Source organism: Etheostoma cragini, chromosome 13, assembly GCF_013103735.1.
Source record: "Etheostoma cragini isolate CJK2018 chromosome 13, CSU_Ecrag_1.0, whole genome shotgun sequence".
In the NCBI taxonomy this organism is placed as follows: domain Eukaryota; kingdom Metazoa; phylum Chordata; class Actinopteri; order Perciformes; family Percidae; genus Etheostoma; species Etheostoma cragini.
In genome coordinates, this window is record NC_048419.1 from 19294568 (window position 1) to 19310121 (window position 15554).

The 15554-nt window shown below is 38.1% G+C and overlaps 1 protein-coding gene across 2 annotated transcripts in view; it reads right to left on the reverse strand.

Annotated features, from left to right (window-relative positions):
* Window positions 1-15554, reverse strand: part of fstl4 (follistatin-like 4) — a 196147-nt gene that overhangs the window by 108205 nt on the left and 72388 nt on the right. For both annotated transcript variants that reach the window (XM_034889955.1, XM_034889954.1), the window contains exon 4: window positions 8932-9174. In XM_034889955.1, the coding sequence (XP_034745846.1) occupies window positions 8932-9174 (243 nt within the window). The remainder of the gene's footprint in view (window positions 1-8931; window positions 9175-15554) is intronic.

Consider the following 15554-nt stretch of genomic DNA (forward strand, 5'->3'; position numbering starts at 1 on the left):
GATTGGCTGCTTAGAAATTAAGTGTTAACGAGCAGTTGGACAGGTGTACCTAATAAAGTGGCCGGTGAGTGTAGATACTGTAAAAGTATCATATGCCCAATTCACAGAGATATGCACACAGCCCGTATTCCAATATGGTTCCTTTCAACAAGCCTTAAGGACTTTCATACGGTTGTGATTAAGGGTGTAACCGAAATTAAGTCCTAATCTTGAATATCGATTTAAAATATAGCATGGTAACTGAAGTAGCTGGAGACCCATCAACAGAACTTGAGCCTCTTTCACTGAAGTGTGTGAAAGTGTGGAAGCATTTTGGATTTCCAGTGAGTTAAGTTGACAACGTTTGCATAGTCTCCAAAAAAGCCACAGTTTGCAAGTTCTAGCTGTAAGTGTGTGATATATATTCTGTCTGTTTACCATTGCACATTACGCTAGCAGCTAGCGGATATTCCTTTTGCTTATAGCTTTATCCCAACAAAACGGCACGGTTGAATTTCAACCTGCATGCATGTTTTGTAGCCTAAACAAGAGAGCAACAAGTTAGCGGACTACTAGACGAGTCTCTCTTTGCTATTAGCCTGCTCAGCTACTGTGCGTGCTTGATGGTGTTTTAAGCCCCTAACTAAGCCTGCAAGGCAGTGCAGTGATCGTTGTCTTCAACTATAACCATTGTCTAATGCTAGTGCCTTCCAGGCAACGATGTTGCCAAACCCTATGTGGTGCAAAGCCTCTGTTGTCAAAAAACTTATTTTTTTCTTTTTACTTTATTGACAAATTGTCTTGTTAATAACATGTTAATACATGTTTTAGGTTTGATATTGTAGTGAGGTACATTGCAAACAAAGGTCAGACATTATATTACATACATACATACGTCTAGACAACAAATGGCATAAAAACCTGTGCTTTAAAAAAAGAAGCAAAAATCGAGAATCATATCAAATTGTGTCATTAGAATCAAAATTTTATTAAATCAAGGATTTGGAGAATTGTGACACCCCTAATTGTGATGTCATCATATACTATATATACCTATATATACCTATATATATATTATAAATTTGTATATATATTTTTTTTTCAAGAGGAGCCTTAAAGAGACAGAACAGTTATATTCAGACAGACAGTAGGAAGAAAAAGAATGGCAGTGGTCAAAAAGTCCCAAAAAAAAATTACTTCCTAAATCCTTTACTAAGGGTAAACTTTATGTTGGTCGAGGAAAGATGTGAAGGAAAAATCAAAAAGGACTTAGGAAAAGGAGAATGCCTTACACTGAATAATCATGTGACGGCGGTTGTTTTTGACGTAGTTCTGCCATGGTGAAACTGCACTGTTTCCAAAGGTGGACTAAAGAAAGCTCATCTGGATACGTCGCCCTGTGCATTCTCAAGGTGTTGTTTAATGCAGGCTCTATAAACGTGGAAAACCTGGGTGGAAAATATTACGATCATCACCATTTTATTTCCCATTGTATTCTGCATTACACTACAGGTCAAAAGTTTGGGGGCACTTAGAAACTAGAAATTTCCATTGCACTCCATTATAGATGAAATACCAGCTGACTATGGGCAATGTAGATATTGCATTAAAGATCAGCCACCCACTCAGATCAGCTGGTATTTTGTCTATAATGGAGGGGTATGGAAATTTGTAAGTGACCCCAAACTTTTGACCGGTAGTGTATGTCTATCTACATGAAGCACTCACTACATGGCATTTTGTCATCATAAAGCACTTCTTTTGTAGGCTGCTTTTGTATAGGTGTTTTGCAAATAAAGTTTCCGATTATAATTGGTTACATTTTACAAAATTGGCTCGTTACTTTAGTTTTGTACAAAAGGTCGTCTCTCTGGTGTGATTGTGAGTGCATTTCGGAGAATAGCGCGGACACAGAGCCTTTTTTCATGTCCATTGTAGTTTCTTTGCGGGCTCTGTAGTAACATCTGTCTCGTCCAGGTAGATTTGTCATTCGCAAGGGTACTTTTATACTTAAAGTAAATTCCCAAGTCTCTACTTTGTTACTTTTACTTGAGTAACAAAGTTAAATTAGTACTTCTACTATTACCAGAGTATTTTTAACACAATTATCTGTACTTCTACTTGAGTATGGAAAGTGAGTACTTTTGCCATCTCTGACCATCAGTATGCCACGATAGGCCCATGAGCTGCAGGGACATTACTGTGCGCATGGAAAAGTTTAGTTACTGAAAGCAGCCTCTCTCTTATTACAATAAATCTTTAAAGAAAACACTGATACATCACTAATATACTATATTTAAAAAGCAATAACACCTACAGAGACTGTAGAGACGGAGTGAAAGTAATTAATTTGGGTGGGTTTGGGTGAATGATTTATGCTTAATTGATTTGAATGTCATCAGAGCTGATCAGCGCATTCTCACATGATATTCTTTCACACATGGTCAAAATAATGTGGTTATATCTGTAATGACTTTTAACAAAGCATATAGCCTTTATTGAAATAAGCCATGAGGGGCGAACGGGTAAACTTGTTTCAGACGATGCTTTGGGCTAAATAAAACATTCGGTGAGCTGAATAACTTTGGATTCAGTGATGCATTCTTTCACAGTTGTGTAAACGCAACCTCACTGTGATGTTACACGTCGGGGACGAGAGCAAAGTTTTTGCATTAACCGGTTTATTTAACCAATCAAACAGTGCCATAAAGTAGGCACCATTATTATTATTAGATGGGTAGCTATGTCTCAAAGAAAAGATAATTTGCAGGATTACGGCTGCCAGCACCTTATTATACTGAATATGAACGGCAAACTGGTGATGCGTTGTTTAAAACTTTGCTGCCCCAAGGACTTGTGGGATGGCATTATCTCCTTTCCATTTGTAAAGGATGGTCCAGTGTATACTATGCTAAGGGAGGTAACAAAGGAAGCATTGAAGCACTTTCCTTATCACTAAGACAATTCGAACAACTCTTATCATTGCAGCCTCTTTACTACCTCCAAGTCATTTCACTCCGTTAGGAACCTTCACAAGCAAAATTGACTATTCGACCACAGCGAATGTGTTTTTTTTCACATAAAAGCACGTAAACATGTTCTAGTAGAAACATAATATACAAGTATGAACATAATAACTAGCATAATATGGGAACTTTAAGCTATCTTAGAGAAAAGTGTTGCATGGAAAACAGAATTTAACTCCTTGAAAAGTTGTTTATCCTGTTTTGGTTTCTAATACTTCTACACTAGTGTGTAATTCTTAACTATTACTTGAATATGGCATTTTAGAAGTTTTTTTTTTCTTTTTTCGTTGTTATTCTAATGTTTATCTCAACTACATGCACTAATTGTCAAGTCAATATAGATCAAAGTACTAGCTAAACGGATTATGTGTATATACAAAGAAACCAGTGACAGGGAAAAACAGAACAAAGAACTCCATCCAGAGGATTAGAATTAGCCTTTTCACCATATATGCAATCACTCTCCTGTCTGTCACAAACCACAAATCCATTTCCAAACAGTTAGGGCCTTTCCCCATTCCTAATTCTGTACCTCCTTGGCTCCTCGCTCCTCTGGCTTGTGACCAAGAAATAAATGTCAATGCTCTTCCATCTTGAAGGATGTCCCAATTCCTAAAATATATCTTGGATATTGTGGACCAAGGCTTGCCGGAGGAGCTATAACCGAGGATACACTGATGTATCCTCTGTGAAAGACTTTTCACCAGTGGCATACGAACAAAGATTTTTTTGTAAGTAGGTTGTTAGGAGAAACAATGAGAAAAAGCAGCATAATTGCATTACTTTTTATTATTTCAAATGTTTAAGATTTAGATTCCTATGTTAAGTTTATAACTACAGTTAGTTTTGCTCCTTAAACTTGCTTAAATTTGCTGCAGTGTCATTACAGCAACCTGTCTATACATGATTTAAAAAGCAACATACAGAGACTGGTGAGGAAGTAGAATGACCATGTAGGCCTCTAAATCCCAAAAATAAAAATTTATTCAGGTAGGTGGAAGGTTGAAGATTTCAAGCATGCACATGAAGTCCAACAAAGAGCCGGATCATGCATCATTAATAGATAGTGTTTGTGTGTGTATGTATGTATGTATGTACAGTATGTATGTATGTATGTGTATATTTACATATATTTATATTAGTTTTTGTTAAATACAAAATAATAAAGTATTAATGTATGACATCCATACATTCTTGTCACATTTTGTCACGTTGAATTGAATTCAAAGTAAATCTAAAAGTGAGGAATGTCGTTCTGCTCATCTGACAGAGATCATAAAATACAGAACATGACTACACCGTGGACAGCTAATGCAGCTGTGCCGCAGATCCCATTTCATTGATGTTGCTTTAAAATTAACTGGCTCCAATGCAAAGATGTCTTATTTAGTTAAATGCCTGTTGTCTCAACTCCTTTGCTCAAATCTCCTGTAGGCGGGATTTAGTCACAAGGAGGGGAGATGAGAAATCCGGGATACATGAACTGGGGATTGGGAAAAGCCTTTAAAGTACACCAATGCTATCAGGTCAGAAGTTAGTTGAGTGGTAAATTCCTTTGCCTCTGCAACTATGTTTGCCTTTTTTGAACAATTAAACCTTCTTCCTTGTTTCTCCCTCTTATAGAATTTTTTTTTTTTAAGTAACAAAAGAAATGTAATAAAAAACATACAAATTAAATAGAGCTGCCCGTTTCCTTTAAAAAAAGTAAACTTTGAAGGATGGTATTGTTGAGGCGGTAACACCAAAATGTCCTAAGTCAGATGTCCTAAGGGAGATGGTGGTGGAACAGTGACAGAGAAGGGTGATTGTGATTAGGTGCCAACCCATTTAAAGCTATACGAATAAACAAAACCTTAAATCAACTCTGTAAGTGTGAGCCAGTGAAGGGAGGTCAGCACAACACAAATGTGATTCCTCTTTATTTTGCCAAAATGAAGAGTTTTGGACTAGCACACAGTGGATCTCAATAATCCAGATAAGGTGAGACGAAAGCCTGCATAAGTATGCCAAATTTCAGACTGGGACTTTGACCATCGCCCTGAGCTGAAGGAAATCTGAAGGAGCTTTTAAGTTTATCACATTTGAAAGCAAAATTCCCCCCAAAAAACTTAAAACATTTGCCACGTGGCTTAGTGCATTGCTGTGGGGACCAAAGTGATCCATTTGCGTCTGTCAGGATCTGGTTCTCCGTCTGAGTAAAATAAAACATTTTTGCAATCTCTTTCATAAGTTCTACGCTTGATAGAATTAGCCCTTAAATATAATAATAATAATAATAATATTATTAATAATAACATTATTATTATTAATACTATTTTTATTATTATTAAAAAACAGAACAAAGAAATAGAAATAAAATCAATTGATGTGTTCAAAAAGAGGGGGAAATTTAGTTTAATCCGCTCTTTACTCAATTATCTTCATAGAAACACCATACTGCAAGGGAACAACAATCCACCACTCAGTGAGTAATACCAGTTTTCTCCATTCATAGGACAGTGAGGATAAGGCATCAAGTTCATTCATTCTACAGCAACCAATATAAATGTGTGGATGAGTAAGGCAGGCTTTAACCAGGATCTGTTGCTATTTTCAAGAGTTGTATGTCAGAAATTATAGATGAATTCAGGCAAGCCAACTGGAACAAGGCCACATTCAGGCCAGCGGCCAGAGACAGCATAACAACTACGCCACCTTTCTAATTCCTCTGTTGTGTAAACTAAGAAAACAAAATAGTGGATAATAACATGATTTCCTGTAATGTCTTTGTACTAGGGCTGGGTGATAGGGAAGGAATCAGATATGACAATATTCTTGACCAAATACCTCAATATCGAGGCAATCTTCTAGGTTTGACAATTGGTGCTTTAACAAAATATCTTCACACTTAGATTTTAGATAAATAATCATCAGTAATGTGGAAATCATTTGTAAGTGGGGAAAAGATAAAGAGTAAAACAGCTACAACAGTCAGCTCAGAAAAGTTTAGAAAAGTACATCACTTTACTGTAATGCAGCCTTTAAAACCAGTAAAAGACAACACTTATGTCACATCACGATATTCCGATATCCAAAATCTAAGACGATATCTAGTCTCATATCACAATATCAATATATTGCCCAGCTCTACTTTGTGCCTCAGGAATAATAGTTATGACACACACACACACACACACACACACACACACACACACACACACACACACACACTTCCCGTGGCATCTGACTGATTTCCAACATTTTCTGTCTGCTGCTGGTTTGCATTTAGACATCGAGTTTAAGCCTAATGTGCTGACTGAACATCCCTAATGTGGATTAGCTATGCATGGTGGTGTCTGCCAGGAATCCTTACCTCCCTAACGTGATGTGACTAAAACTGCTGCGATGTTTGTGTGTGTGATTGCGTGTTTTTTTGCACTGCAGTGACATAAAATCATGCTCTCTAAATAACTATAGCCTTACTTACTATTCTAACTTCCACACTGTGAGGGATTATGAAAGACGCTTCATACTAGTCTGACCTGGAAAACTAAATTTGAAAACAAGTATACTGTACATATGCATGCAGTAATTGAAAGTGACTTGATTAAATGTATGAATACAACTAGTAAAAGAATTACCTAGACCGGTTAGCTTTAAATTGAAGTCACTGTTCATGCTAAGAGTGCACTTTTGCTAATGAGTGATAGCCAATGATATAAGATTCTAGAGATTTACTGTAGAGAACTAGTGATCCACAGTAACCCTGTGGTAATTTGTGAGTGGCAGGATGTTGCTGTAGTAGAGGTAGTAGAGGGTAGGAGTGTCTCAAAAGTTAGGCATGTTTGTGGACATGCCATATGAATGTACAGTATATGTACACATTAATGTATATGTACACATGTAAATGTGTTTTTAATATGACTTTATACAAATGTGGTTTATGACACAGGATACTGTATGAAAATCCTGTTAATGAAGTCTGTTCACTGATCTATCATTGTTTACCTTTTCAATGACAACACACCATTAAATTTAACAATTAGATTGAACTAGGCCTGAAACGATTCCTTGAGTACCTTGAATAATTTGATTACTAAAAATCCTGTAAGCTAAGTTTAATAAATGTTACCAACGTTGTATCACTTACAGTGTTTCCGCACGGATGATTATTACTGTCGCTCACCGGGCTGACGCTGGCGCTGCTGGCGACACATGCCATGAAGACTGACGGCACACGTAACAAAATTAAGAAAGAGAGCAAAAATAGCGAGGGGCTAAAAGAAGATACAGGCTGGAGAAAACGACAGAAATGCCCAAAGTTTGGAATCAGTTCAAACGTAATTAAAACAAAAACACTGTATAGTGTGTCTACTGCAAAATCAAACTTGCTTACCTCAATTATAGCACAATGTCAATGCGTTGGCATCTTAGCAAAAAACATTGAGTCTAACCAGACAAAAGTAAATCACAGAGTCGTATAGACGATGAAACTACACCAAACACAACAACTACCAAAAACAAAGACAAGAAAATACATAGTGGTGAACACAATTTGATCAAAAGAGCTGATCAACAATCTACTAGCATCAGAGTAACAGAGCTGTGTGAGATTGTAATCAAAAATATAAATTAAAATAGGTTCAGTATAACTAATATTTACATATAGGCCTTCATACAAAACATTCTCAGGTTGAAACTTGTAGTCCTGAAAGTTAAGTTTAGGTAAAATGTTTGTTTGTTTGTGTAATGTGGCACTTAAATGCACTTAATATGTTTAGTTTTTTGAGAGACAATATTGCAAGCAATGTAGGCAATAAAAATGTTTTCCGAAAATTAAACCAAACTATATTGTAATATAGAAGTGACTTTTACATTATCGTTCTTCAATAAAACAAAATATTTCTTATCCAATTACTCGATTAACCAATGGAATAATCGGTAGAATACTCGATTACTAAAATAATCGATAGCTGCAGCCCTACGGCTGCCACTATAACTGATTTGGATGCTCAGAGTTTGTGTTTAGGACTAACTGCCAAGTTAGTCTGCTGACTTTAATTAAAAGGAGCGTGATTACATACTTTTGTAACATACAGTAATGCTTACTGTCTGAGTGCCAATGTCAGTGCTTAGCTAAGGTTTCCCAGACAAACTTGACCCTGAGCCACAGCCTTCAGTGCCAAAGTACAAATTACTTCATTCTTTCATATCGACTGAATTGGTGGCTGACAGACAGCATGATTTCCACAGTGATTGATGCTTGTGATAAAAGCTTGACAGACGGCAACATGTTACAAAACAGTAGCTTTGTTAGCTTGTCTGTACAACTCTTTTTCTGTTTCAACATCAAACTATAGTCGAAGTCCCACTGCAGCCAGTGCATGCACCCAATGCATCACAGGTATCAAAACATCATTTGTATAACCTATACCTATTCCACACTCAGAGATGCTTTCAGCCATCAAAGACAACTGCCCATGTACAGCGTCGCTGTGTTCATGTGTTGTAGCAGTAGTTTCTCTGCAAAAAAGTGAAAATCTTGACAACCTAAATGAGCTCTTAATATTATTTTTTTTCTTTCTAGAAAAGAAAACTGTTCCAGGGGAATGTAATCGTTTCATTAGATATCATTCGATCTCACATTTTATGTAATAATACATAAAATAATAAATATGTACAATTTTAATCATTCAAAATAAAGATTTCCTTTATTCATCTTAAATTACATTTTTTTCATAAAAAAGATGGAGTTATTTCATGTCAAGATATGAAATAAATGTGAATTCGTTAATAGGATTATTTTTAACTAATTGGATTAAAACTTCCAGTTAACATTTTAAACATGTTGTTGCTGGTACGTTCACATATTTTGAACAAAATCTTTTTCACAGTGTGTAGCAGCGCGCTGCAGTGTCAGTGTATCAGTATAACAGTCAAGCCGTACCTTTGAAGAAGCAGTCCTTGCTGTGCACCACATAGATCCGTCTTCTCTCCAGGCAGGCGGTGCGGTAAACCTCACAGTGGTTCTCGTAGAACCTGCCGTCTGAGCCACAAACTGGCACAAAGGAGGGCCGGCATTTTTCCTGGCAAACACACTCCGCACGGCCGGTTTCTGCCATCAGCACACACTGTCGACCACGTCCACAGTAAGTCCTACGACAGGGACCTCCGTCTGGATCAGAAAGGGCTGGAAGAGTGAGAGAAATAAGGGGTGATTTAAGAAAGGAGCAAGAGTAAATAAGCAAGTTGGTTAATAGAATCACGAGACAAAAAACATTCTATATCCACAATGTTTTACTAGTCTTTATTAGTCCCTGATACGGAGCTACAATGACAGGTATAAGGTAGAGATCAGCCTAAGTTGCAAAATGTAAAGAAGAAATATAACTGTCTCATTGGCACAGATCACAAATTTTGCGAGAAGACAGCCAAAGTACTGTATCTTTGCTGATGCATATCTAGCATATTTACCCTATATGAAAATTTAAAAAAGTATCCCAAAACTGAAATAAAATGATAAACTGCTCACTGAACAGCAACCAGCTAGCACTCTTTGCCACCATCATTCCTGAAAGTCACAATGGAAAATACATTTAGGAGCACATGGAGTGGGCAGGGAAATCTTTCAAAAAGTTGTATCCTTGCTGCATGGCTCCATAGCCCTACACGTAGGAATCTGAAACTAATGTGTGACTATTTTTCACCCATGGCTGTACTAAGCTTTGTCAGGTCTCCAGTGCCCCACACCAGCCTCTAATGAAACTAGGGTTGGGTACCAAACTCCGTACTTTTAAAATGTAAAAAAATTTTAATAGTATAAATAGGTTTGGAATTAATTTTACAACTGAAATTATTTCTTTGTTATTACAGAGGGAAAGTAAAAAAAAAAATGGTACCGTTGTCTGTTATGATGCATTACCCCAGTTGGTCCATCACAATCAAAAAACTTTCTGAAGCAGCAGGACCTAAAACTTAAGTAGGACTTTGACAGGAAGAATGAAATGTTGAATATTAGTATTATCCCAATGTGGTAGCACCAAGGGGCAATTTGAAATGTTCAAATGATGGTATGTCATCACTAACAGAAAAAAAAAATCTAGTAAGTAGGACCATTTCTTTCTGTAGAAGCACTTAAAAAAATATAAAGTATTTGACACTAAATCTACTGCAAGTACAAAAATGTTATTTTCAGATAAATATCTCCTGGTTTATGGAAATCAGACAAGGATTCCATGATTCTGAGTGTATTCTGCTTTAGATATGCAAGTACAATAAAAGAAAAGAAAAGAAAACATAAATTACAACTGAGTAACAAGACATAGTTTTAGTAAAATTATTTACCAGAAATGGTAAAAAGCGTCAACTCAAGCCAAACACCTCCAGTCCTGATTACAGTTGTTAGACAGTGCTAACAAGGAAGAAACCTTTTTTGAAACGAAACCTAACTCCCTACAAATCAAACCAGCCAGGTGTCCTTATTAACACCTCTCAGCACTTTTTCACACATACGTACATCTGCACATACAAACACACAATGATATGCATACCTGAGTGTGTAGGTGCACTCAAAATGCAGGTAGAGCTCACACTTTTTGCCTTACTTACGCACACACACGCACACACACACACACACACACAAACACACGCACACACACACACACACACACACACACACACACACACACATCGCAACAACCACTGTGTTTGTGCCAACTCTTGCCCTACACACGCACAAATGCACATGCCGGCATCCCATCATCACCACTCACTGCCTACGAGACTTCACTTCTTCCCCCTGATTTAATCTAATTGCACTTACAGCAATGCCAAAAAGCTGCTGATCAAGCCAGATGCTCTACCTCGGATTGATCTTTCCTTACTCCATGAGCGTGACCGGGACCCTCCGCCCCTCTCTTGTTGTGATCACACGGTTGGATTCATGGCTCCCATGCGCCTTGAGGTTATTGCAGTAAAAACTACCTGATCAAACAGGTACAACCAGGGCATCTGGTGCCTCTTAAACCAAGCTGGCAAATGTCAATGGTAATAAATTAGAAATAAACAATGAGATGAAACCCTTCCCCAAGTTTAAACACTATTCATATGATTGTGAGAAAAGCTCTATTAATAATAACAAACATGAACTACAAATGAACTACTGTGAACTTCAGTGTATTTGTTTCGAAATTAAAGATGTACAGTATATTTACATCTGTAAATTAAAACATTTTCAAATCAAAATAAATGTATTGTTAATGACTACTTAAGTCAATTGAGTGCTCCCCTTTAACCCCTGAACTTCCACACAACACTGCCTCTGCTGTTACAGAATACACAAACGTCAAAATAGGATAACTTTTTTTAAGGACTAAAGCCATTACAGGCCGGTGGCTGGGTGTTTATTGTTTAAAATGTACTGTTCTAAGATTTAAAGGTCCCATGGCATGACATTTAAACTTTATGAGGTTTTGTTACATTAATATGCATTCCCCAAGCCTGCCTATGGTCCCCCAGCGGCTAGAAATGGTAACAGGTGTGAACCAAGCCCTGTGTGTTGTGCTCTGATGGGCCAATCTAGAATCTTGGCCTTTATGATCTCATAAGGGGCAAGATTCTAGATTCAAGGTCACCTCCCCTTTCTCTGCTTTGCCTGCCCAGAGAATTTAGCCCGACCATGAGAATAAGAGAGAGACAGAGAAAGAGCCACCCCTGAGGAGGACCTCAATAGCTAAAGACACAGAATGCCACATTCTAAGGAAAGCTCATTGTGGGACTGACTCTAGTGGCTGTAATTCTTCACCAAGGCTGCATTTTGGGATAGAAACTTCAGATACAGCAGTGGGGGAAAATTAAGGTCTATATAAAAGCATCCAAAGAGCATGTCATGGGACCTTTAAAGACAAATTGGTGTAAAAGAAAATCTTCACCCCTAATTGGCCCAGTTGAGTTTCATTTTAGCAATCTGTCTTTATTTTACTTTTGATGTTAGGAAGCTTTGTCATTTGCCATGGGAACGAGGGTAGATCTAAAAAAGAAGGTGACTGTTGGCTGCAGCACTGGGAGGAACAACACACCCCATGAATAAACTCAAAGTCAAGGTAGAGGGAAAACACTAAAGTTGTGAAAATGAAAGCATAATTATAACAGCTAAAAAAATAGACACGTAAAAGAAAATCCATATTTGCTGCTAGTTATATAACATTTCCGTTACGGGAAACTGTGAAGGACTTTTTACTGTTCCAAGAAAACAAATGCACATCCAAAAGTGACTTGCTTGCCATTGTGTTGATGCTGTTTTGAGGTTGAGTTGGTTAAGATGCTGAGAAGGAGTCAGTTCTACTATCCCTCTGCAGAATAAGACTAAAACCATATTGGCTTCACTTAAGAGCCCAATCTAGGATTTAAAATCAAAGTGCTGAAAACAGAAATTTAATTTGCCTGCATTATAATCATATCTCAACTCTCAGCACATTCTGATTTATGTTCATGATAAATGTTATTTGTTATATGTCTGCAACCTTGTTGTTTGTGCTGCTGCTTATCTTGGCCAGGACACTCTTGGAAAAGATTGGATTTTTAATCTCAATGAGTTTTTCTTTCTGGTTAAATAAAGGTAAAAAAATAAAAAAATAAAAATAAATATTGGCTTCACTTAAGAGCCCAATCTAGGATTTAAAATCAAAGTGCTGTAAACAGAAATTGAATTTGCCTGCATTATAATCATATCTCAACTCTCATTCAATAACAGAGGTAATGCAGTGTTGTCGGAGAAGAAATGCCCCTAATTACATAAGGGCAATTCCAGGGCCGACGCATAGAGGCAAACAATCTGACGCACAAAAGAACACACATTATTACACTAACACCCTCCTACCCACTTTTGAAGTATCGGTTGCAGGCATGGCTACACTCTTGTGTTCAGTCACTGTGTGATTCACAATATCTGAGCTTGCACACACAGGAACACTGTCAAACACAAACACACACGGATACTGCTGAAGCAATTCCATCTATTCAGTCCACCTATCAATGAATCAATCAATAATGCTTCACTGATAACGACTTCAATCATCGATCAACTGTTTAAGTCATTTATCAAGCAAAAACATTTTCTAGGTCAAGCTTTTTATTTTCTTCTTTATTATGTTACATATAATTGATAAATTAAAGTCTGACGGTAGGAGATTGTCTCATTCCTCATTGTCGGAGTGGGATTACATAATTGCCACGTTGACATTTTATAGACTAAATGTTAAAGCAAGTAAACTAATCAATTGTTGCAGTGCTACACAAAATAAAAAACACAAGAACAGTCCACAAGTACGTGTAATCTAACCCGACCCGGTAGCAGTGACTACTTCTTCATCATAATTAAGTATTAGGAACCTGCTAGAGAAAGCTGTAGGGTTGTGGGTGTGCCAGGTAACTGCCCCGAGGGGAACATGTAGGGGAGGGCGGAGGAGAAGTGGAGTAAGACAGACTCAATTCCTTTTTATCCAGTTTACTAATTGTTCTGTGTGTTTGGGCAAAGCATCTGTGGGAAATGCAAAATAGCCCGGCTCCCTTGCGACCTTGCTGTTCATGTCAAGGTCGGGGACGATTACAAGATGGTTTGTATTCTCCAAGCGTGGGAGATTAAACGCTTAGCAACAACCGTCCAGCAGCAGTTACCCCACTGATGGCTGTACTTCCTTCCTTGTCTTGTTTTCCCCCTCCCTGCCTCTCCTTTCACTCCATCCACCCCCTCGCCCTTTCCCATTTTGCTCAGAGAAAAGAATACATGAACAGCAGCCATTCAAACAGCACGAACAATACCGCATAAAAGTTCCATCAACAATATACAAGCTGCCTGACATTTAGTTAAGCCCTTCTGCTCCCGTTCATCCTTACTGTAAGTCCTTTGTCTTGTGTTCTCTAGGACCATGTTGGCTGCAATTGTGGCTTGCTAGACGTTGAGGCTAAACGTGTTGTTTGATAATCCTCCCTGTCTAAGCTGCAGGCCCAGTGCACTCTTACAAGTTCAGACACTCCGCAGTGCCAAGACAGTGCTAGGCCGACCATCCAGAGTCAAAGCTTTGCATCCCGTCACTCTAGTCCTTTCTCTTGTATTCTTTTTTGTATTTAGCTGGGCATGTGTAAATTCTCTGTCTCTTTTCTCTCTTTGTGAATACCAGTCTGTTGTTGAGCTCTGCTGGGCTTTAGGGAAACTGAGACCAAGTATTGTCCACCATAATCAGAGATTTCCAGGACGTTTTGCAAAGAACACTGTCAATAATTGCATGGCAACATAAGCGTTTTACAAAAAGTGTAAAGATCATTTTGACTTATCTTTCTGACAATTTTCAACCAACAAAGATAGGTTCCCCATTCATTTCCTTGTATGCAAGCCTAAGTGGATGAGAGCATAACTGGAGGCACAGCATAACAGTCTGCCTCACTGACTGCCTTTTTAATTGGTCAGGGAGAAGCTGCAATCTTGTTGATCTTGGTCCTGGCTGTATCATTGTGATGAAGCCATTGGTAATTTAAAGGCTGCAATCTGCACACAATCACATATGTATTGTACAGCACGCTTGCGTAAAGAACAGTGCACAGACACAGTTTGAGAAAAAGAGCGAGTTGGTATATGTCACTTCACTCTTGAAGCAACTTATGTCTAAACCCTTGCTCTATTTACGGCTAAAGTATGCTGCAATATATTTATACCTGAGGCTAGACTCCCAAGCTCTTTAAATCCCTTTAACATTTAAAGGCAATCACTACAAAGTCTGTTTATTTTGTATTTAATCCATCTCCACAGAGAGGGAATTTATTGCTTTTGATACATTTTCCTCAGAGACAGAGGGCCACTGCCGAACTTCTTACTAATTAGACTGGAAGAACATTTTTGCCCTGCTGATGTGGGACTCGCCGCCTGCAGCACTACCACGTTATAAACCACCCCATTGAAACTGGAAAGCAGCATTCACAAACCCTTCAGGATATCAATGTGTGACATTTTCAGAAGCGAACAGTGGACATTTCTTGCCAGCAGACAACTTTTCTTAGATGAAGTTCAACCCCAAAAGTGTCACTCTTCATTGTCTTTTCATTTCACTTGTATGAGTATAAATGTATGTGTGCATAGTGCGCATGTTTATGGAATACGTGTGTTATGCAGCCCAAGAAAAGCTCTGTCACATCTGCTGATCATTCAGATCATTCCATTTGCTCTAAAGCAGCTGTAGGTAATTAAATTCAGAGACGCGCTGTCAAACACTGTCTCCCCTGTGCCGCGCAGTCGAACAAAGCACTTCTGACATGCACGCTGAGCTGGAATATCAATGGACAACAATAGCCCTCGGTGAGAGGTGAGGCATGCTGTGGCACACACACAGATAAGAACAAACTGTCCATTCTGCTGCATTGTACCCAAAATGATGTTACTTTCCTGAGCAAAGAAACAGAAACTGGAATACAAATAAACTAAGGTGTGCTGCAGTTTATTTTTGGTTGGGGTGGGGCTGGGCCATGTGGCCAAAATCTTTTCTTACAATATTGGTCATTCCATATCTCGATAATGATATA